The sequence below is a fragment of the Monodon monoceros genome, unplaced genomic scaffold (genome assembly GCF_005190385.1).
Source record: "Monodon monoceros isolate NGI ecotype Baffin Bay Population unplaced genomic scaffold, NGI_Narwhal_1 Super_Scaffold_16, whole genome shotgun sequence".
Taxonomy (NCBI): Eukaryota; Metazoa; Chordata; class Mammalia; order Artiodactyla; family Monodontidae; genus Monodon; species Monodon monoceros.
The window spans coordinates 27006669-27029777 of record NW_021703772.1 but is presented as its reverse complement, the minus strand read 5'-3'; the positions used below and the strand labels follow the sequence as shown (position 1 = coordinate 27029777).

At 35.7% G+C, this 23109-nt stretch overlaps 1 protein-coding gene across 2 annotated transcripts in view; it reads left to right on the top strand.

The window, feature by feature from the left end:
- Positions 1-23109, top strand: part of UNC80 (unc-80 homolog, NALCN channel complex subunit) — a 241679-nt gene that overhangs the window by 75545 nt on the left and 143025 nt on the right. For both annotated transcript variants that reach the window (XM_029225347.1, XM_029225346.1), the window contains exon 22: positions 9137-9309. In XM_029225347.1, coding sequence (XP_029081180.1) covers positions 9137-9309 — 173 coding nt within the window. The remainder of the gene's footprint in view (positions 1-9136; positions 9310-23109) is intronic.

The window sequence follows — 23109 nt, the reverse complement described above, 5'->3', positions numbered from 1 at the left end:
GGACCCAAGGGATACCAAATATCCATCGCCCACTTGCAATAATGGTAAAAAAAATTTCCAACTTGCTTCATCTTATTTTTTTTTAATGTGTTATGGAACAAATTCCAGACACCATACCATTTCACACCTACATATCTCAGTATGATGCTGAGACATTTTTAAAGTTGTTGACCAGGAATTGGTAATTATTTTCATGCCATGCCATAAATTTGTTTTCAGTTTACCAGGAAGTTTTAAATTTGTATGCACTTAACTTCAAATTATATAGAGCAACAGAGCTACAAGGAAAAAATAGACAAATTCAATATCATAATAGGAGATTTAGCATACTGCTGTCATTCGCTGATAGAGGATACCTCTTTCAGAACCAGTAGACCCCCCCCAAAAAAAAAGTTAGTAAGGATATAAAAAACTTAAATAATGTAAGCAGCAAATTTGATTCAACAAGCAGATATATAGTCACTATACTCCAAAACTTTAAATTACAAATTATTTTCAAGCACAGTTGGAACATTTTTAAAACTGACCATATTGTGCTATAAGGCAAATTTTAACAAATTTCAAAGTATTAAAATTATACAAAGTGTGTTTCTTGACTTGTAGTTAAGCTACAAATCAGTAATGAAAAAGTAACTAGAAGTTATGAAATACACTACTTCTAAGTAACACCCCCAAAACCAAATCACAATTGGAGTTAGAAAATAAGTTAAACAGAATGATAATAAAAATATTACATATCAAAACTTGGATGTGACTAAAGCTGTGCTCACAGGAAAATGTATAGTCTTTTTTTTTCCCAAGGTAACAGTAGTGTTTTTTTTTTAATTACACACATCTATAAACTTAATAAATAGGTTTTCTCTATATTTTTTATACAACAGGTTCTTATTAGTCATCAGTTTTATACACATCACTGTATACACGTCAATCCCAATCACCCAGTTCACACCACCACCCCCACACCCCCGCGGCTTTCCACCATTGGTGTCCATACGTTTGTTCTCTACATCTGTGTCTCAATTTCTGCCCTGCAAACTGTTTCATCTGTACCATTTTTCTAGTTTCCACATATATCCATTAATATACAATATTTGTTTTTCTCTTTTTGACTTACTTTACTCTGTATGACAGTCTCTAGATCCATCCACGTCTCAACAAAAGACCCAGTTTCGTTCCTTTCTATGGCTTAGTAATATTCCATTGTATATATGCACCACATCTTCTTTATCCATTTGTCTGTCAATGGGCATTTAGGTTGCTTCCATGACCTGGCTATTGTAAATAGTGCTGCAGTGAACATTGGGGTGCATGTGACTTTTTGAATTTTGGTTTTCTCTGGGTATAGGCTGAGTAGTGGGATTGCTGGATCATATGGTAATTCTATTTTTAGTTTTTTAAGGAACCTCCATACTGTTCTCCATAGTGGCTGTATCAATTTACATTCCCACCAACAGTGCAAGAGGGTTCCCTTTTCTCCACACCCTCTCCAGCATTTGTTGTTTGTAGATTTTCTGATGAAGCACATTCTAACTGGTGTGAGGTGATACCTCATTGTGGTTTTGATTTGCATTTCTCTAATAATTAGTGATGTTGAGCAGCTTGTCATGTGCTTCTTGGCCATCTGTATATTTTCTTTGGAGAAATGTCTATTTAGGTCTTCTGCCCATTTTTGGATTGGGTTGTTTGTTTTTTTAATATTGAGCTGCATGAGCTGTTTATATATTTTGGAGATTAATCCTTTGTCCATTGATTCATTTGTAAATATTTTCTGCCATTCTAAGGGTTATCTTTTCATCTTGTTTATGGTTTCCTTTGCTGTGCAAAAGTTAAGTTTCATTAGGTCCCATTTGTTTATTTTTGTTTTTATTTCCATTACTCTAGGAGGTGGATCAGAAAAGATCTTGCTGTGATTTATGTCAAAGAGTGTGCTTCCTATGTTTTCCTCTAAGAGTTTTACAGTGTCTGGTCTTACATTTAGGTCACTAATCCATTTTGAGTTTATTCTTGTGTATGGTGTTAGGGAGTGTTCTAATTTCATTCTTTTACATGTAGCTGTCCAGTTTTCCCAGCATCCCTTATTGAAGAGACTGTCTCTTCTCCATTGTATATCCTTGCCTCCTTTGTCATAGGTTAGTTGACCATAGGTGCGTGGGTTTACCTCTGGGCTTTCTGTCTTGTTCCATTGATCTATGTTTCTGTTTTTGTGCCAGTACCATATTGTCTTGATTACTGTAGCTTTGTAGTATAGTCTGAAGTCAGGGAGTCTGATTCCTCCAGCTCCGTTTTTTTCCCCTCAAGACTGCTTTGGCTATTTGGGGTCTTTTGTGTCTCCATACAAATTTTAAGATTTTTTGTTCTAGTTCCGTAAAAAATGCCATTGGTAATTTGATAGGGATTGCATTGAATCTGTAGATTGCTTTGGGTAGTAGAGTCATTTTCACAATATTGATTCTTCCAATCCAATAACATGGTATATCTCTCCATCTGTTGGTATCATCTTTAATTTCTTTCATCAGTGTCTTATAGTTTTCTGCATACAGGTCTTTTGTCTCCCTAGGTAGGTTTATTCCTGGGTATTTTATTCTTTTTGTTGCAGTGGTAAATGGGAGTGTTTCCTGAATTTCTCTTTCATATTTTTCATCATTAGTGTATAGGAATGCAAGGGATTTCTGTGCATTAATTTTGTATACTGAAACTTTACCAAATTCATTGATTAGCTCTAGTAGTTTTCTGTTGGCATCTTTAGGATTCTCTATGTATAGTGTCATATCATCTGCAAACAGTGCCAGTTTTACTTCTTCTTTTCCAATTTGTATTCCTTTTATTTCTTTTTCTTCTCTGATTGCTGAGGCTAGGCCTTCCAAAACTATGTTGAATAATAGCAGTGAGAGTGGACATCCTTGTCTTATTCCTGATCTTAGAGGAAATGCTTTCAGTTTTTCACCATTGAGAATGATGTTTGCTACGGGTTTGTCGTATATGGCCTTAATTATATTGAGGTAGGTTCCCTCTATGCCCACTTTCTGGAGAGTTTTTATCATAAATGGGTGTTGAATTTTGTCAAAAGCTTTTTCTGCATCTATTGAAATGATCATATGGTTTTTATTCTTCAGTTTCTTAATATGGTATGTAACATTGTTTGATTTGCATATATTGACGAATCCTTGCATCCCTGGGATAAATCCCACTTGATCATGGTGTATGATCCTTTTAATGTGTTGTTGGATTCTGTTTGCTAATATTTTGTTGAGGATTTTTGCAGCTATATTCAGCAGTGATATTGGTCTGTAATTTTCTTTTTTGTAGTATCTTTGTCTGATTTTGGTGTCAGGGTTATGGTGGCCTCATAGAATTAGTGTAGGAGTGTTCCTTCCTCTGCAGTTTTTTGAAAGAGTTTGAGAAGGATGGGTGTTAGCTCTTCTCTAAATGTTTGATAGAATTCATCTGTGAAGCCATCTGGTCCTGGACTTCTGTTTGTTGGAAGTTTTTTTTTTTTTTTTTTTTTTTTTGCGGTATGCGAGCCTCTCACTGCCATGGCCTCTCCCGTTGCGGAGCACAGGCTCCAGTCACGCAGGCTCAGCGGCCATGGCTCACGGGCCTAGCCGCTCCGCGGCATGTGGGATCCTCCTGGACTGGGGCATGAACCCACGCGCCCCGCATCGGCAGGCGGACTCCCAACCGCTGTGCCACCAGGGAAGCCCTGTTGGAAGATTTTTAATCACAGTATCAATTTCATTGCTTGTGATTGGTCTGTTCATATTTTCTATTTCTTCCTGGTTCAGTCTTGGAAGGTTATACCTTTCTAAGAACTTTTCCATTTCTTCCAGGTTGTCCATTTTATTGGCATAGAGTTGCTTGTAGTAGTCTCTTAGGATGCTTTGTAGTTCCGCAGAGTCTGTTGTAACTTCTCCTTTTTCATTTTTAATTTTATTGATTTGAGTCCTCTCCCTCTTTTTCTTGATGAGTCTGGCTAATGGTTTATCAATTTTGTTTATCTTTCAATGAACCAGCTTTTGTTTTTATTAATCTTTGCCACTGTTTTCGTTGTTTCTATTTCATTTATTTCTGCTCTGATCTTTATGATTTCTTTCCTTCTGCTAACTTTGGGTTTTGTTTGTTCTTCTTTCTCTAGTTCCTTTTGTTGTAAGGTTAGATTGTTTACTTGAGATTTTTCTTGTTTCTTGAGGTAGGCTTGTATAGCTATAAACTTCCCTCTTAGAACTGCTTTTGCTGCATCCAATAGGCTATGGATTGTCATGTTTTCATTGTCATTTGTCCCTAGGTATCTTTTGATTTCTTCAGTGATCTCTTGGTTATTTAGTAATGTATTGTTTAGCCTCTATGTGTTTGTGTTTTTTACGTTTTTTCCCCTGTAATTGATATCTAGTTTCATAGCGTTGTGGTCAGAAAAGATGCTTGATATGATTTCAGTTTTCTTAAATTTACTGAGGCTTGATTTGTGACCCAAGATGTGATCTATCCTGGAGAATGTTCCATGCACACTTGAGAAGAAAGTGTAATCTGCTGTTTTTGGATGGAATGTCCTATAAATATCAATTAAATCTATCTGGTTTATTGTGTCTATTATAGCTTCTGTTTCCTTATTTATTTTCATTTTGGATGATCTGTCCATTGGTGTAAGTGAGGTGTTAAAGTCCCCCACTATTATTGTGTTACTGTCGATTTCCTCTTTTACAGCTGTTAGCAGTTGCCTTATGTATTGAGGTGCTCCTGTGTTGGGTGCATATATATTTATAATTGCTATATCTTCTTCTTGGATTGATCCCTTGATCATTATGTAGTGTCCTTCCTTGTCTCTTGTAACATTCTTTCTTTATTTATTTTCTTGCAGTACGTGGGCCTCTCAGTGTTGTGGCCTCTCCTGTTGTGGAGCACAGCCTCCGTATGCGCAGGGTCAGCGGCCATGGCTCACGGTCTAGCCGCTCCGCAGCATGCGGGATCTTCCCAGACCAGGGCACGAACCCATGTCCCCTGCATTGGCAGGTGGACTCTCAATCACTGCGCCACCAGGGAAGCCCTAACATTCTTTATTTTAAAGTCTATTTTATCTGATATGAGTATTGCTACTCCAGCTTCCTTTTGATTTCCATTTGCATGGAATATCTTTTTCTATCCTCTCACTTTCAGTCTGTATATGTCCCTAGGTCTGAAGTGGGTCTCTTGTAGACAGCATATATATGGGTCCTGTTTTTGTATCCATTCAGCAAGTCTGTGTCTTTTGGTTGGAGCATTTAATCCATTCACGTTTAAGGTAATTATCTATATGTATGTTCCTGTGACCATTTTCTTTATTGTTTTGGGTTTGTTTTTGTAGGTCCTTTTCTTCTCTTGTGTTTCCCACTTAGAGAAGTTACTTTAGCATTTGTTGTAGAGCTGGTTTGGTGGTGCTGAATTCTCTTAGCTTTTGCTTGTCTGTAAAGCTTTTGATTTCTCCATCGAATCTGAATGAGATCCTTGACGGGTAGAGTAATCTTGGCTGTAGGTTCTTCCCTTTCATCACTTTACCTTCTGGCTTGTAGAATTTCTGCTGAGAAATCAGCTGTTAACCTTATCGGAGTTCCCTTGCATGTTATTTGTCATTTTTCCTTTTCTGCTTTCAATAATTTTTCTTTGTCTTTAATTTTTGCCAATTTTATTACTATGTGTCTTGGCGTGTTTCTCCTTGCGTTTATCCTGTATGAGACTGGCTGCACTTCCTGGACTTGGGTGGCTTTTTCGTTTCCCATGTTAGGGAAGTTTTTGACTATAATCTCTTCAAATATTTTCTCGGGTCCTTTCTCTCTCTCTTCTCCTTCTGGGACCCTTATAATGCGAATGTTGTTGCGTTTAATGTTGTCCCAGAGGTCTCTTAGGTTGTCTTCATTTATTTTCATTCTTTTTTCTTTATTCTGTTCTGCAGCAGTGAATTCAACCATTCTGTCTTCCAGGTCACTTATCAGTTCTTCTGCCTCAGTTATTCTGCTATTCATTCCTTCTAGTGTAGTTTTCATTTCAGTTATTGTATTGTTCATCTCTGTTTGTTCTTTAATTCTTCTAGGCTTTTGTTAAACATTTCTTGCATCTTCTTGATCTTTGCCTCCATTGTTTGTCTGAGGTCCTGGATCATTTTCACTATCATTATTCTGAATTCTTTTTCTGGAAGGTTGCCTATCTCCACTTTATTTAGTTGTTTTTCTGGGGTTTTGTCTTGTTCTTTCATCTAGTACATAGCCTTCTGCCTTTTTATCTTGTCTATCTTTCTGTGAATGTGGTTTTTGTTCCACAGGCTGCAGGATTGTAGTTCTTCTTGCTTCTGGTCTCTGCCCTGTGGTGGATGAGGCTGTCTAAGAGGCTTGTGCAAGTTTCCTGATGGGAGGGACTGGTGGTGGGTAAAGCTGGCTGTTGCTCTGGTGGGCACAGCTCAGTAAAACTTTAATCCGCTTGTCTGCTGATGGGTGGGGCTGGGTTCCCTCCCTGTTGGTTGTTTGGCCTGAGGCAACCCAACACTGGAGCCTACCTGGGCTCTTTGGTAGGGCTAAAGTCAGACTCTTGGAGGGCTCACACCAAGGAGTACTTTCCAGAACTTCTGCTGCCAGTGTTCTTGTCCCCACGGTGAGCCACAGCCACCCCCCGCCTCTGCAGGAGACCCTCCAACACTAGCAGGTAGGTCTGGTTCAGTCTCCTATGGGGTCACTGCTCCTTCCCCTGGGTCCTGATGTGCACACTACTTTATGTGTGCCCTGCAAGAGTGGAGTCTCTGTTTCCCCCAGTCCTGTTGAAGTTCTGCAATCATATCCCACTAGGTTTCAAAGTCTGATTCTCTAGGAATTCCTCCTCCCATTGCCAGACCCCCAGGTTGGGAAGCCTGATGTTGGGCTCAGAACGTTCACTGCAGTGGGTGGACTTCTGTGGTATAAGTGTCCTCCAGTCTGTGAGTCACCCACCCACCAGTTATGGGATTTGATTTTACTGTGATTGTGCCCCTCCTACCGTCTCATTGTGGCTTCTCCTTTGTCTTTGGATGTGGGGTATCTTTTGTGGTGAGTTCCAGTGTCTTCCTGTCGATGATTGTCCAGCAGCTAGTTGTGATTCTGGTGTTCTCACAAGAGGGAGTGAGAGCATGTCTTTCTACTCCGCCCTCTTGGTTCAAGCCCCATGCCATAATTTTTTATCTTGTGGTAATAAAGTCCAAAGGAATCTTTTCCCCAAGCTTGAACTGCTTCCAAAGGATGTGTTTTCTAAAAGAACAGGTGCTCACCTTTTTCCACTAATACATACTTTCATGGTAAACCAAGCTCATAATTGTAAATATCGCCCTTTTATTTACAAAGAATGCAAATTATTAAAGGGGTACATCCAACTCTGGATCTGATTTTTAAATGCAAATTTGTGAACATTAGTGTTTATTAATAGGAACAGATTATTCACCATACATCTGCAACCACCAATCATGACCTGCTTGTGTATAGGGCACCTTAGTTGAGAGCAAAGGCTATGTGGGGCCACTTTTTTTGTGTTGAGGCAGCAAGTGGGAAAGTGGGGCAGTGGGTGGGAGGTATCAAGGTATTTTTGACAGAAGAGGTGAGAAAGCCGTTTCCTGTAATGGGATCTGTGACTTAGTGAGGACCTAGAGTTGGCAACATCGCAAATGGTGTCAGCACACATTAAGCCAAGCACTAAATCAGGGGGTATATTCTTAGGTGCTGAAAGTACATTTCAGAGTTATGGGAAGTAATTTGGGCTTGGTGTGTAAAACTATATTCAATATTATAGCATTATATAAGATAAACTAAATATTATATATATATACATATATATGTGTGTGTATGTGTATATATATATTTACCAGAAGCTAGAAAAGCTATGAGATACTTTGGTTTTTAAAAACATACATGGGGTTAAAAGAAATGAAAAACAATGCTTTGTATTATTCTTCCTTAATGTGTGATCCTTAGACTTTCTGTATTAAAATCATGTGGCATGTTTGTTAAAAATATACATAGCCTGCAGACCTATGGAATCCATATCTCTAGCGATGAGATCTGATAGTCTGCATTTTAAGAAGCTCTAGACTGATTCTCATTCGTATGCAGTTTAACTATGGAAAAATAAGTGAGGATGAGTCAGTGGTTCCTAAACCTCTGACCACCGTGTGGGGTCAGGCTGGCTGCATCCTTATCATCTGTGAGGCTTTACAAAGCACACATTCTTACACTCTTCTTTCAGAGACTCTGGTTCTGAATGAACTTCTGAATAAGATTCAAAAACTGCCCAGATAATTCTGATGCACAGGCAGGTTTGGAAATCCTGGCATTAAATGACCAACCTCTCAAGTCCTTTACAACTCTAATAATCAGTGATTCTTTGCATTGTAACTAAGATATCAAGATACTGTCTTTGATATCAGTTTTTTGTAACAGATCTGAAATTGCACAGTGATTTTGCATCTTCCATAAAAACAGAAGTTAGTTACAGGCAGAATCATCTTAAATAATCCTCTTAGCAGTGTTAGAGAAGAGACCTGAAAGCAAAATGATCAGACCCTATATTTATCTATTTTTTTTTAATTTTTAATTTTTAAAATTTATTGCTGCATAGTTGATTTACAATGTTGTGTTAATTTCTGCTATACAGCAAAATGATTCATATATATATATACATTCATACATATATATATACATATATACATACGTATATATATGTACATTGTTTTTCACATTCTTTTCCATTATGGTTTATCACAGGATATTGAATATAGTTCCCTGTGCTATACAGTAGGACCTTGTTGTTTATCCATTCTATATATAATAGTTTGCATCTGCTAATCCCTAACTCCCAATCCATCCCTCCCTCACCCCCCGCCTTGGCAACTACAGGTCTGTTCTCTATGGATCAGACCCTATATTAAAATAGTTATATAAGACCCCTTATTAACATATGCTATGTGTCATCAGATTCCTAAAAGTCAAGGTGTCCAAATCAAGCATTAGATAGAGAGGAGGGAAGTGTAGTTCAGGAAAAAGTTCTTAGGCCAACACTATAGAAAATGCATTGTTGAAACTTCAAAGCTCTTTTTTAATCTACAACCATTACACCCTCTCTCCTTTATTCCTCCAACATGGGAAAACCCCTACAGGTTGCCACAGTTTTGATGACCATCTGTCTTCCAACCAAGATGGTGGAAGAAGCAAAAACGTGGTGAATCTTGGAGCAATCCGACAAGGAATGAAGCGCTTTCAGTTTCTGTTAAACTGCTGTGAGCCAGGGACAATTCCTGATGCATCGATCTTGGCAGCCGCCTTGGATCTTGTAAGTTGTTGGAAGAATTTTCTCATCCTGTATCCCATTCCAGTTAATTCTGCTAATGGAGGAAAGCATGAATCCCTACTCCAAAGCCTAATTATGGGGTTACGTTTTTGGTCTTTTTTTGTTTTTCCTCAGCATTAGTGGCAAGAGGAGGGAAAAAGGTAGTAAGGTGAAAGAAGAAAAGAAAGGGGAAAAAATCTTAGTAAATATATTCTGTACAGCATCATGATTAACAGTATATGAGGATTCTGGAATGAGACTGCCTGGGTTAAAATCACTCTGACATTTATTAGCTAAACCCTGTAAAATGAGATTAAGAGTAATAATAATATTATGCCTACCTCCTAGGGTTAGTGTGAGGATTAAATGAGATATTAGATGTAAAGTCCTCATCATAATGCCTGAAATATAGCAGTTGCTCAATAAAGTAGGTCATTATTATTATTACATTATTAGTCATGTCTGTCATATATTAGTCCTTTAAAGTCTGTCTTGATTTAATTGCATATTAATTGAGTGAAAATATGAAGCAAGGATCAATTGAAATTAATTGCACAGAAGCACCTTGAACATTGTGTAGCGTTATACACATGTAAGAGATTCAAGAGTATAATGTGGATCTTGTTTAGAAAGTATTTTTGTCAAATAAACGAGACCCAGATATGAGTTTTGAACACCATCTTTCAATTTCCTTTATTTACCTTCTGGTTTAATAAATCATTCATATGCTATATAAATACTGGGTACAAAATTCCAAGTAAATATCAAGAAGTAAAAGTTTTCTGTATTCACACTTTAAGAAGAAAAACTAAAATAGACATTTTTACAACAAAAACCCTTTAGCCTGCCTACAAATGATCCCTTTTTGTAACACATGAATATGTAACCACTGGCCACTCATATTTTACCTTGGAAAATAGTCCAAACCTTTTAACATAATTCATGACATTTTTCTGTGACATTAATAGCTTTTGCTGTCATGATATTTAGTGACCAGCAAGGTATGTAGCTTCACTTAAGCTGAAAATGCAAATACCACTGTAATCACCCAGAATGATGACCTGTGGTTATTTAAGATTTTTCAGTCAGTTTCCGATTCCTGGACATTGGTCTTTGAAAGTTTTTTTTTTTAATTCCAAAGTGTTTAATGTGTACTGATATATGCTATGATGACTGTAAAATGTAGAAAGTCACAGGTCTCCAGGAGAGCTGAGGCAGGTGGCAATCAAACAATTAAAGAACAATGAGATGCCTGTCTAAAGCAAGAGCTGACAAGGCAAAGAGCCAATTTCTTGTTTTCTAAGTGGGAGAGAGGAAACCAGCCTGTCACTCGTTTGAGTCATGCATGGTTCTTCTTAATCACCAACTGGCCAGGGTTCAAAGCCAGGAAAGGATAGAGCCAGATTAGAACAGACCTTATATTTGGTACAATACCATGTTGACTCTCTCATTAAAAAATTATGTGAGATCACTATAGGAACTTTAAAATGTGAAAAATAAGAAATTCTGTATTTTAAACCTGATAGTTTAAATGTGATTAAGAGAGTGAAGATGACACAAACTAGTTGAACAATGGTTAAATACACAATAACTATGGTGCATTAGAACTTTATGGGTAGTTTATGCTACAGTGTTCCAGATGTACTATTATGTCCATCTTTGTTTCAATCCTAAAGTCACAGATACTTTGGAAAATTTTTAGACAAGTGAGACATCACATTTCTCCAGCAACTGTCTGAGTGTAAGGAAAATGATAATAATGAATCATGTTACTTCAACTTACTGTTGAAAGGGAAAGATAGAGGCACAGCTGGCCATACAAATTGGACAATGATAGGATAATAGCATCTGGACAACTGTCAGTAAAATAAGCACCTGATGACAGAGAGAATGGATTGTCCTTCCCTCTTCTGGAAAGCCTCAGCCCCACACCCACAACTCTTTCAGAGATCCTGAGTGAAGTCTCCACATGAATGCATATCATGTACTGGACTCCAAGCCACTCTTTTCATTCACGCATTTTCCACATGAGAGAACAAAAGCCCCAAGAGCTAAGGTGACTTTGCTCAAGGTCATATAAGCCAGTCGAAGTGAAAACTGGGCTCAGAGAAGAACCTTCTGATTCTATTCAGGACTCTTTTAGCAATACCGTATACTTTCTCTGTAAAAAAAAAAAAAAAAAAAAAAAAAAAAGTTATTTAGGTAGATCGGAAAGAGTGTCTCTTGATACACTGAAAATGTACTTAAATGTATATGGACTCCATAATAAAGAAGAGGCAAATGATTTCTAATGGTCCAAAAGCAATTGAATCTTTTTTTTTAAAAAAAGGTCATGTGACTACATGATGAATTTATAATAAGAACGTATAGGAGATTTAAAGATTCACACTACACATTTACCCACTAAATCAGTGATTCTTAACATTTTGGAGACATAAACTCTTTAAGAACTGAATGAAAGCTATGGAGAGCTATGGAGAGAATTACACTTACAGACAAAAAATTCAGCCTGTAATATCAGAAGGTTCATGAACTCCCCCAAAACCCACCCATGAAACAAAAAATGGGAAGAACACAGCCTCAATGTATTATCATTGGCAAAGAGAGGCTCTTTAATAAAGTAGTTGGAATGATTTTATTAACATTGATGGTGTAAAAATAGAAGGAATAACTGCTTCCTACATAAAAAGCTTTTAAGCTTTATAAGATATGTGGTCATGGGAGAAATAGGAGGCTTGTCACAAAGAGAGTGATACATTTGAAAGTTTAAAAAATAATCCCAGTCAAGGGCTTTCCCTGATGGCACAGTGGTTAAGAATCCTCCTGCCAATTCAGGGGACACGGGTTTGAGCCCTGGTCCAGGAAGATCCCATATGCCCTGGAACAACTAAGCCCGTTCACCACAACTACTGAGCCTGTGCTCTAGAGCCTGCAAGCCACAACTACTGAAGCCCACGCACCTAGAGCCTGTGCTCTGCAACAAGAGAAGCTACCGCAATGAGAAGCCCGTGCACTGCAACAGAAAGTAGCTCCTGCTTGCTGCAACTAGAGAAAGCCCACATGCAGCAATGAAGACCCAAAGCAGCCAAAAATAAATATATTTTAAAAGTAATAAATAAAATCATGTTATCAATAGGTTCTTTAAAAAAAATAATCCCATTCAAACAAATTAACACTGGCTTCTGAATGGCGATTATAAAAGTATTCATCAATATTCTTAAAATAATCAGTCTCTTGGATGCTGGAATTTCATTCCCTCTCATCAGATGGTTCCATACCTATATGATTTCCAACTGCTATAATGCTTAGAGTTTTCAAGGAGATTTAATTCATGGCTGAATTCCAGAAGACATTTAAAATTTATTTTACTTCCTCCAAATAAGATTATGGCCAGGTAGTTACCAGATCACTAGATTCTCCTTTCTTCCCTTCCTGTTGGACCAACTCTGGCCCTGCTTGACCTTCTCAATCTTATTAATCTCATGGCAATAAATAAAATAAAGGGGGTTTGATACTTATAAGTGGTGTCTTCAAGCTTCAAAGTAAAGAAGCATTTTCTGATCACTATAGATGTCCAGTGATGAAGTAGATACATTGAGAAGTAATTAGCTCTTTGTCACTACACTGGACTCAATGGGGGAAGTACAGGGAGACTCAAGAAGGGGGTGGTTAGTATGAGTTTCTTTCGTATCTGAGAATCTTTGATTCTAGGTCAAGGCCAAGGAGTGTCCAGAGGTCAGAATCAGTCACGGTTTAAAGGAAACAGAGACAGAATCTAGGTAGACCTGGTTGGTTGAAAAAAAAAGGGATAGGTGTTGGTGGTGGTGGTACTCACGGTGGTGGTAATGTTGGTGGTGATGGTAGTCGTGGTGGTGGTGTGGTTGTGGTGTGGTGGTGGCGGCAGTGGTGAGAGAGGTGGTGGTAGGAGGTAACAAAAGTAACATTTTCATTGTATGTCATAGTTAATAAAGCACCTTCACATTCATTGTCTTATTTGTTGATATAAGAGGAAAGGGTTAAGCCAGGACATGGTCCCCAAATGAGGGTACATTCAACTTCAGTTTCTCAGGTATAGAAAAGTGAAGGAATTGAAGTCACTGGTGAATACTGGCAAGAGAACTGAGAGGAAGGAAAATATAGCTGCATGTCCAATATGTTTGAATCATAGTAACATCCTGTTTTTACCATCATTGTGCAAGTGTGGCAATTGCAGTTGTTGATACCTGTCTCTTTGGGTTAGGGGACCCTTGAGATTACTCTAACATTCACAAGTTGTCTTCTATTAAAGGTATTATTAACTTTTGTATCCTCTGTGTTTGGTTTCACTTAATATCTGATCTCATCTGCTTCCTGACTTTCAGGAATGCTTCACTTTTAAATATGTTCTAGAATGAATTTGGGAGTGTTCCTCCCTCTGCAATTTTTTGGTAGAGTTTGAGAAGGATCAGTGTTAGCTCTTCTATAAATGTTTGATAGAATTCATCTGTGAAGCCATCTGGTCCTGGACTTTTGTTTGTTGGAAGATTTTAATTACAGTTTCAATTTTATTACTTGTGATAGGTCTGTTTATGTTTTCTAATTCTTCCTGGTTCAGTCTGGGAAAATTGTACCTTTCCAAGAATTTGTCCATTTCTTCATGGTTGTCCACTTTATTGGCATATAGTTATTTGTAGTAGTCTTTTATAATCCTTTGTATTTCTGTGGTGTCAGTTGTGATTTCTCTTTTTTCATTTCTAATTTTATTGATTTGCATCCTCTCCCTTTTTTTCTTGATGAGTCTGGCTAAGGGTTTATCAATTTTGTTTATCTTCTCGAAGAACCAGCTCTTAGTTTCATGGATCTTTGCTATTGTTTTCTTCATTTCTCTTTCATTAATTTCTGCTCTGATTTTTATGATTTCTTTCCTTCTACTGAATTTGGGTTTTTTGTTCTTTCTCTAGTTCCTTTAGCTGTAAGTTTAGAGTGTTTATTTGAGATTTTTCTTCTTTCTTGAGTTGAGATTGAATTGCTATAAACTTCCCTCTTAGAACTGCTTTTGTTGCATCCCATAGGTTTTGGGTCATCATGTTTTCATTGTCATTTGTTTCTATGTATTTTTTAATTTCTGCTTTGATTTCTTCAGTGATCTCTTGGTTATTTAGTAGCACAGTGTTTAACCTCCATGTATCTGTGTTTTTTACAGTTTTTTTTTCCTGTAATTGATTTCCAGTCTCATAGTGTTGTGGTCAAAGGATGCTTGATATGATTTCAATTTTCTTAAATTTTCCAAGGCTTGATTTGTGACCCAGGATGTGATCTATCCTGGAGAATGTTCCATGTGCACTTGAGCAGAATGAGTATTGTGCCACTTTCCGGTGGCATGTCCTATAAATATCAATTAAATCTATCTGGTCTATTGTGTCATTTAAAGACTGTGTTTCCTTATTTATTTTCTGTTTGGATGATCTATCCATTGGTGTAAGTGGGGTGTTAAAGCCCCCTACTATTATTGTGTTACTGTTGATTTCCCCTTTCATTGTTGTTAGCATTTGCCTTATGTATTGAGGTGCTCCTATGTTGGGTGCATAAACATTTATAATTGTTATATCTTCTTCTTGGATTGATCCCTTGATCATTATGTAGTGCCCTTCCTTGTCTCTTGTAACAGTCTTTAGTTTAAAGTCTATTTTATCTGATATGAGTATTGCTATTTCTTTTGATTTCCATTTGCATGGGATATCTTTTTCCATCAATTCACCTTCAATCTGTATGTATCCCTAGGTCTGAAGAGGTTCTCTTGTAGACAGCATATATATGGGTCTTATTTTTGTATCCATTCAGCCAGTCTGTGTCTTTTGGTTGTGCCATTTAATCCATTCACATTCAAGGTTATTATCGACATGTATGTTCCTATTACCCTTAATTGTTTTGGGTTTGTTTTTGTGGATCTTTTTCTTCTCTTGTGTTTCCTGCCTAGAGAAGTTTCTTTAGCATTTGTTGTAAAGCTGGTTTGGTGGTGCTGAATCCTCTTATCTTTTGCTTCTCTGAAAAGCTTTTGATTTCTCTGTTAAATCTGAATGAGATCCTTGCTGGGTAGAGTAATCTTGATTGTAGGCCACCATCACCCTGATACCAAAGCCAGAAAAAGATATCACAAAAAAAGGAAATTATAGATCAATATCACTGATGAACATACATGCAAAAATCCTGAACAAAATACTAGCTAACAGAATCTAACAGCATATTAAAAGGATCATACACCATGATCAAGTGGGGTTTATCCCAGGGATGCAAGGATTCTTCAATATATGCAAATCAATCGATGTGATAAACCATATTAACAAATTAAGGAATAAAGAACATATGATCAGCTCAATAGATGCCAAAAAAGCTTTTGACAAAATTCAACATTCATTTATGATAAAATCTCTCCAGAAAATGGGCATAGAGGGAACCTACCTCAACATAATAAAGGCCATATATGACAAACCCACAGCAAACGTCATACCCAATGGTGAAAAATTGAAAGCATTTCCACTAAGATCAGGAACAAGACAAGGATGTCCACTCTCGCCACTCTTATTCAACATAGTTTTGGAAGTCCTAGACACGGCAATCAGAGAAGAAAAAGAAATAAAGGAATACAAATTGCAAAAGAAGAAGTAAAACTGTCACTGTTTGCAGGTGACATGATACTATACATAGAAAATACTAAAGATGCCACCAGAAAACTACTAGAACTAATCAATGAATTTGGTAAGGTTGCAGGATACAAAATTAATGCACAGAAATATCTGGCATTCCTATACACCACCAACAAAATATCAGAAAGAGAAATTAAGGAAACAATCCCATTCACCATCGTAACAAAAAGAATAAAATACCTAGGAATAAACCTGCCTAACTAGACGAAAGACTTGTACTCAGAAAACTGTAAGACACTGATGAAAGAAATCAAAGATGACATAAACAGATGGAGAAACATACCATGTTCTTGTATTGGAAGAACCAGTATTGTGAAAATGACTATACTACCCAAAGCAATCTACAGATTCAAGGCAATCCGTATCAAACTACCAATGGCATTCTTCACAGAATTAGAACAAAAAATTTTACAATTCGTATGGAAACACAAAAGACCCCAAATAGCCTGAGAAAACCATAATTCAAAAAGAGACATGTGGGCTTCCCTGGTGGCGCAGTGGTTGAGAGTCCACCTGCCGATGCAGGGGACACGGGTTCGTGCCCCGGTCCGGGAAGATCCCACATGCCGCGGAGCGGCTGGGATCGTGAGCCATGGCTGCTGAGCCTGCGCATCCAGAGCCTGTGCTCCTCAACGGGAGAGACCACAACAGTGAGAGGCCCACGTACCGGAAAGAAAGAGATGTACTCAATGTTCATTGCAGCACTGTATACAATAGCCAGGCCATGGAAGCAACCTAAATGTCCATCAACATGAATGGATAAAGAAGATGTGGCACATATATACAATGGAATATTACTCAGCCATAAAAAGAAATGAAATTGAGTTATTTGTCATAGCAATATGACATAGAGTCTGTCATACAGAGTGAAGTAAGTCAGAAAGAGAAAAACAAATACCATATACTAACGCATATATATGGAATGTAAAAAAAAAAAAGGTAGGTGAACTTAGTGGCAGGGCAGGAGTAAAGACGTAGACATAGAGAATGGACTTGAGGTCACGGGGAGGGGGAAGGGTAAGCTGGGATGAAGTGAGAGAGTAACATTGACATGTATACACTACCAAACGTAAAATAGATGGCTAGTGCGAAGCAGCTGCATCGCATGGGGAGATCAGCTCAGTGCTTTGTGACCACCTAGAGGGTGGGATAGGGAGAGTGGGAGGGAGACACAAGAGGGAGGGGATGTGGGGATATATGTATACATATAGCTGATTCACTTTGTTATACAGCAGAAACTAACACAACACTGTAAAGCAATTATATTCCAATAAAGATATTTTAAAAATTATATTCTATATGTTTTCCAGTGCATTTGTGGTTTTAGTCATATGCATATATGTGTGTGTGTAAATATAGAGAGATAGAAATACGAATATAGAAATATATATAGATGTAGATATAAATGATACCGATGGATAGATTGGTGACAGATAGATAGATATAGATGTCAGATAGATATGCAGATGCAGATATAGGTACAGATATACAGATTTATACATAGGTATAGATTCTACCATTTCATCAGATAGCATTTGGGAGAGGAGGGGAAAATGAATGTGTTCAGTTCATCATCACTTTCCAGTCCTTTACTTTCTCCCATCTCTCTTTTATTGTTCGCTTTTGTTGGATGTTGCATTCATTTTTTTAAGTGCAGCTTAAATACAGTGTTTACATTATGATGTAATTTTATTTCGGAACAGTTTTCATTGTTTCGTTGCCTTCATCATAGAATTTATATGTGATTTTTTTCAAGTTTCCAATTTTCTTCAGAATTAAAAAGTATTATTAAATGAAAGAAGTACTAGAAGTGTCAATGTTCAAAGTCTTGCCAATCTGAAGGTTTTTGTTTTAAACAGTCCTCTTGTCATTATTGCTATGACTACAAAGGGATAATTGGATTCGTTTTTAGTCCAGCACAGCTCCTCCTCACACTCTTCCTCTTTAGTGTCAATTTAATAAATGCAACTGTAAGGTATTTTTAAAAAGATATGTTTTATAAAGGACTCATTTTATCTTTAGGTTCATATAATCTACAAGCACAAAAATAGTTCAAACAAAAGGCACTTCTGTCTATTTTATGTACATTTCAGGTGAAATTATCTATCCTTTTATACCCAGTTGAATATAACATGTACAGACATAGTGATTTCTAATTTACTGGTAATTTATTAGCATAAATAACACATAATATCAGTTTGCTTTAAGAACAGTTTCATGAATATAAGAGAGTCAATGGGATCATAGTTTTCTCCTTAGTCTGTGGATAGAGAAAACCTAATTCATGTTAAATTATAATAGCTTCATAAATAGATAGTTTTAGGAGGACTGGTTATATAATTTTTATCCAAATTGGGACACTTTTGAGACTGAAATGGAGTGCTATCAATAATTATACCAGTTAGACATAAACTAGAACTCTTGAGGAAGATGAAACATTTGGTTACCATATAGTCATACTTTCAGGTTCACTGCAACACATGTAATCCACATTGGGGTTTACCATCATAAAACTACTTGGTGATGAATGGATATTAGCTTTTTTCAAGGATTTAGGAATATATGCAGACTAGGAACTATCAAAGCAAAATAATATTGTGTCCTCTTTTGAATCATAAGGAAAGTTGAAATAATCCAGTAATAACCAAAACTAAATGGTCAAATTATTCACTTTATTCTAGTGGTATTCCTATACTGAATGTTTGAAAACATTCTATGAAATGTAACATAAAAAGGATGTATATCATGAATATGTAGAGTTTAAAGAAAAAATTTGAATGTCACATATCCACCACATATCTTAAAAAATAGGACATTTCCACTTTCTTTAAAGTCCCCTGTATCTCCTCCCCTAATTACTCACCCCTACCTCCTAGAAGACACTGCTGTCTTGAACTTTGTTTTAATCTTCCCTGTGCTTGCTTTATTTTACCACATGAGCTTGTATCCCTAGAGAATATATCATTTTGTTTTGTTTCCTTATGCTGTATGTTAATGAAATTTTAATGTAATTTAATTTATAAAAATTTTCTTTAGTGGTTAGCATTTTTATGTCTTTTCAAAGAAATCCCAAGGTAGTAATAAATACATATTAAATTTTCCTCTAAAAATTTTAAAGTCTGCATTTCACATTTAGGTCTTTAACTAGAATTTATTGTGTGTATAAAACAGGATTTTTTTTCTTTCTTTTTTCACATGAAAAAAAATTATTCTAGCATAATATATTGATTAATTCATACTTTATTATCTGATGTGTAACACCATCTTAATTATGTGTCAGGTTTCTATGCATGCATGGGTGTAAGTCTGAGTTTTTTTTCTGTTGCATTCCATGTGTGCTCTGAGTTAATCTACTCTGTCTTAATAGCTTGAACTTTGAACATCATCTAGGTTGTTCTTGGCTCCTTACTCTTCCATGTGAATTTTATAATTAGCGTGTCAGTTTCTATGAAAATATTTTGATTTGGAATTACATTGAGTCCACAGATAAATTTAGATACAGTTAAAATTCAAATTGAAATTCAGATCTGAATTGATAATTCAAAAGTTCTATTTCTTTGAGTACATTTAAGTAATTTTAATCTTTTTAGCAATTTGTCAGTTTTACCTGCATTTTCATATTTGTTGGATTAAAATTGATTATAACATTTTCTTATTAGTTTTTGATCTTTGCAGCATCTGTAATTATTTTTTCTGTTTTTATTCCTAAAATTATTTCCTTTTCTTTTCTTGATTAGGCTTGCCAGATATTTGTCAATTTCATTAGTCTTTTTTAATGGTACAATAGAGATTCTCTCTATTGTATCTCGTTCTCTAATTCATTAATTCCTGCCCTTATTATTGAAGTATAGTTGATTTACAATGTTGTGGTAGTTTTAGGTGTACAGCAAAGTGATTCAGTTATAAATACACATATACGTATAATATTCTTTTTCAGATTCTTTTCCCTTATAGGTTATTACAAAATATTGAGTATATCCTGCCCTTATTTTTATTCTTTCCTCCTTCTTGCTTTGAATTCATTGTATTATTATTTTACCTTGTTAGTTGATTGCTTAGCTCATACTTTTATTTTTTCTGTTCAAAAATTGAGCATTTACCTATTCATTTCCCTCTAAGTACTCCTTCAATTATGTCATAAATTTTGATAAGTAGTATTTATGTTACAATTTATTTTTAAGTCCTTTTTAATTTATTTAATGGTTTCCTTTTCCATGGGTTATGTATATATGTATGAGTGTGTGTGTTTCAGTTTTATAAATTTCAGAGTTTTGTTAGGTATCCATTTGTTATTGATTTCTAATTTCATTTTCAGATACTGATTCTTTGGAATTAATTTAAACTTGCTTCATGAACTAGAGCATTATTAATTTTTGTAAATGTTCTATGTGTAGTTGAAAAGAATGTGCATTCTCCAGTTGTTGGGCACAACATAGAGGCTCTTCTTTCCTTTTTTTTTTTAATTGAAGTATAGTTGACATACAATATTATATTAATTTCAGGTGTACAACACAGTGATTTGGCATTTATATACATTATGAATTGATCACGGTAAGTCTAGTAACTATCTGTCAACTTTGTCATACAAAGTTATTATAATATTATTGACTGTATTCCCTATACTGTATATTATATCCCAGTGACTTATTTATTTTATAACTGGAAGTATGAAAGTTTTAATGCCCTTCACCTATTTTACCCAAACCCTGTTCCCCCCTCAACCTCCCATCCCCACCTCTGGCAACCACTAGCTTATTCTCTGTATCTGTGAGTCTATTTTACTTTGTTTGTTCATTTTTTTGTTTTTTAGATTCCACATATCAGTAAAATCATACAGATTTTTCCGTCTAACTTATTTCACTTAGCATAATACCCTCTGGGTCCATCAGGGTGCAGTGTTTTATATTCAAGTCTTCTATATTCTTATTTTTACCCCTCACCACTTGATCTGTCAAACACTAAGTTGTGTTAAAATCTCCTCTATGATGACAAACTTGTCCATTTATTTTGTAGTTCCAGCAATTTCTGTTTTATTGATTTAGAGGCAGATCGTTTAAAAGTATGAAAAGTATCTGGTGCTATGAACCTTTTATTACTATCTAGTGACCCAGTTTATTTCTAGCATATATAAGATATGTTTTTCTTTGATAATAATACAGCTGAAACAGTTTTATTAGCATTGGTCTGGTCTTTTTGCCAGTTCTTTCCTTTCAACTTTTCTACATCTTTGTGTTTTAGATATGTGTCTTGTAAAAAGCAAGTATTTGAATTTTTATAACATTTTAGTGACCTTTTTTTCCCTAGAAAATTTAGTACATTTGCACAGATTATGATTACTTATATAGATTCACTTCTGTCTTCTTCTGCCTACTTACCACATTTTTTCATCATTTCATTGTATATGTTTCATTATTTCATTTTTCATTATTTCATTTTTCATTATTTCATTGTATATTCATTATTTCATGCCTTCTTTCAAATAGTGTTGAATTTTGTTTTATTTCTCTTGCTTTGGTTTGGTTTAGCTTTGTTTTATTCATTTTTCTTTATCAGCTTTAAAATTATTCTATTTATATTTTTTTAAATTGCATGCATATTTAACTCAGCAAAGTCTAAATTTAATGAATATCTTTACTCTTCTTCCAAACAGTAAAAGACTGTAGAGGGTTTTAACCCCAATTATTGTTCAAGATTTACTTCTTTCTTTTTTTTGTTTTAACATTGATAAAGTAGACATTATTTTTATTGATTGTTAGGAAAATGATTTTTAAATTTGTCCAAAAGCTTAGCATAGTCTTTGCTCACCATTTTTCCTTGCATCTCAGACATTCCTTTCTAAGATCTATATCCTCCTGAAGGAAAGCTTTCAGACACTCCTTTGGTGATGATCAACTGGCAGTAGCTCTCTCAGCTACAGTTTAATTGAAAATGTCTTTATTTTGGTTTCATTCTTGAAAGATACTTTTGATAGAATTAGAATCATAGGCTAACATTTTCTTTCTGTACTTCAAAGATATTATCCCCTTCTCTTCTGGCTTAATTGACATTCTTTTATAGGTAATGTGTCTCCCCCAGTTCCTTCTCCCAGTTGCTTTTATTGTTGATCTTCTCTTTATTATTGATCTTTTGCACTTTCACTAAAAAGTTTCTAGCCTATATTTCATATTTCATTAAGTCTGTAAATCATGTAATTGGCATATTATGTCTATTCTGGAAATTTTCCAACTGTTATTTCTTCAAAGATTGTGTCTTTCACATTTTCTCTAATTTTTCCTTCTATAAACTGAAAAGATGCATGATAGAGCTTCTCAGTTTATCCTCTGTTTTTGACAACTTCTTTCATATTTTTCATTTCTTCATCTCTTTTTATGCTGTATTCTGCCTAATTCTCTTCCATTTCACTTTTTCTTTTTTCAGCTGTGTCTAATTTCATGGTTCTTAACCAGGGGTAACTTTGCCCACCAGGGGGCATTTGGCAATGTTTGGAGGAATTTTTGGTTGTCATGACTTGGGAATTGCTATTTGCATCTAGTTGGTAGTTAATAAAGATTCTGATAAACATCTCATAATACATAGTGCACACTTCACAAAAAAGAATTATCTGGCCAAAACGGCCAATAATGCTGAAGGTGAAAAAAACTGATCTAATTTTTGTTTGAATCTGTCCATTGAGTTTTAAATTTCAAGTACTACATTTTTTTATTTGTAAAAGTTCTATTTCTTGTTTTAAAACTACATGGTCAACTTTGATAACCTAATTCCTTCTACTTTCAGTACCCACATTAATCTGTAGATGTATTTGATACATTATGATTCCTATAGCCACAGTCTTTGTAAAGGGTCTGATTCTACACTTTGCTGTTTCTTCCTACTCTGACTCATGGTGAATTTTTTAAAATATATTTTTAATAAGCTTAACTCCTTGAAACTTTATCTGTGCTGATTCTTTAAGACCTGTGTTAGAAGCAGTGTTATTCAGTGGACCAGCAGTTTTAGCAACATCTGTGAGTATGTTAAAAATGCAGATTTTCAGGCCCTGCAACATCTGCATCAGAATCTCTGAGGGTGAGCCCAAAGAATCTATTTTAACCATATTCTCTTATGCATACTCAAGTGACTC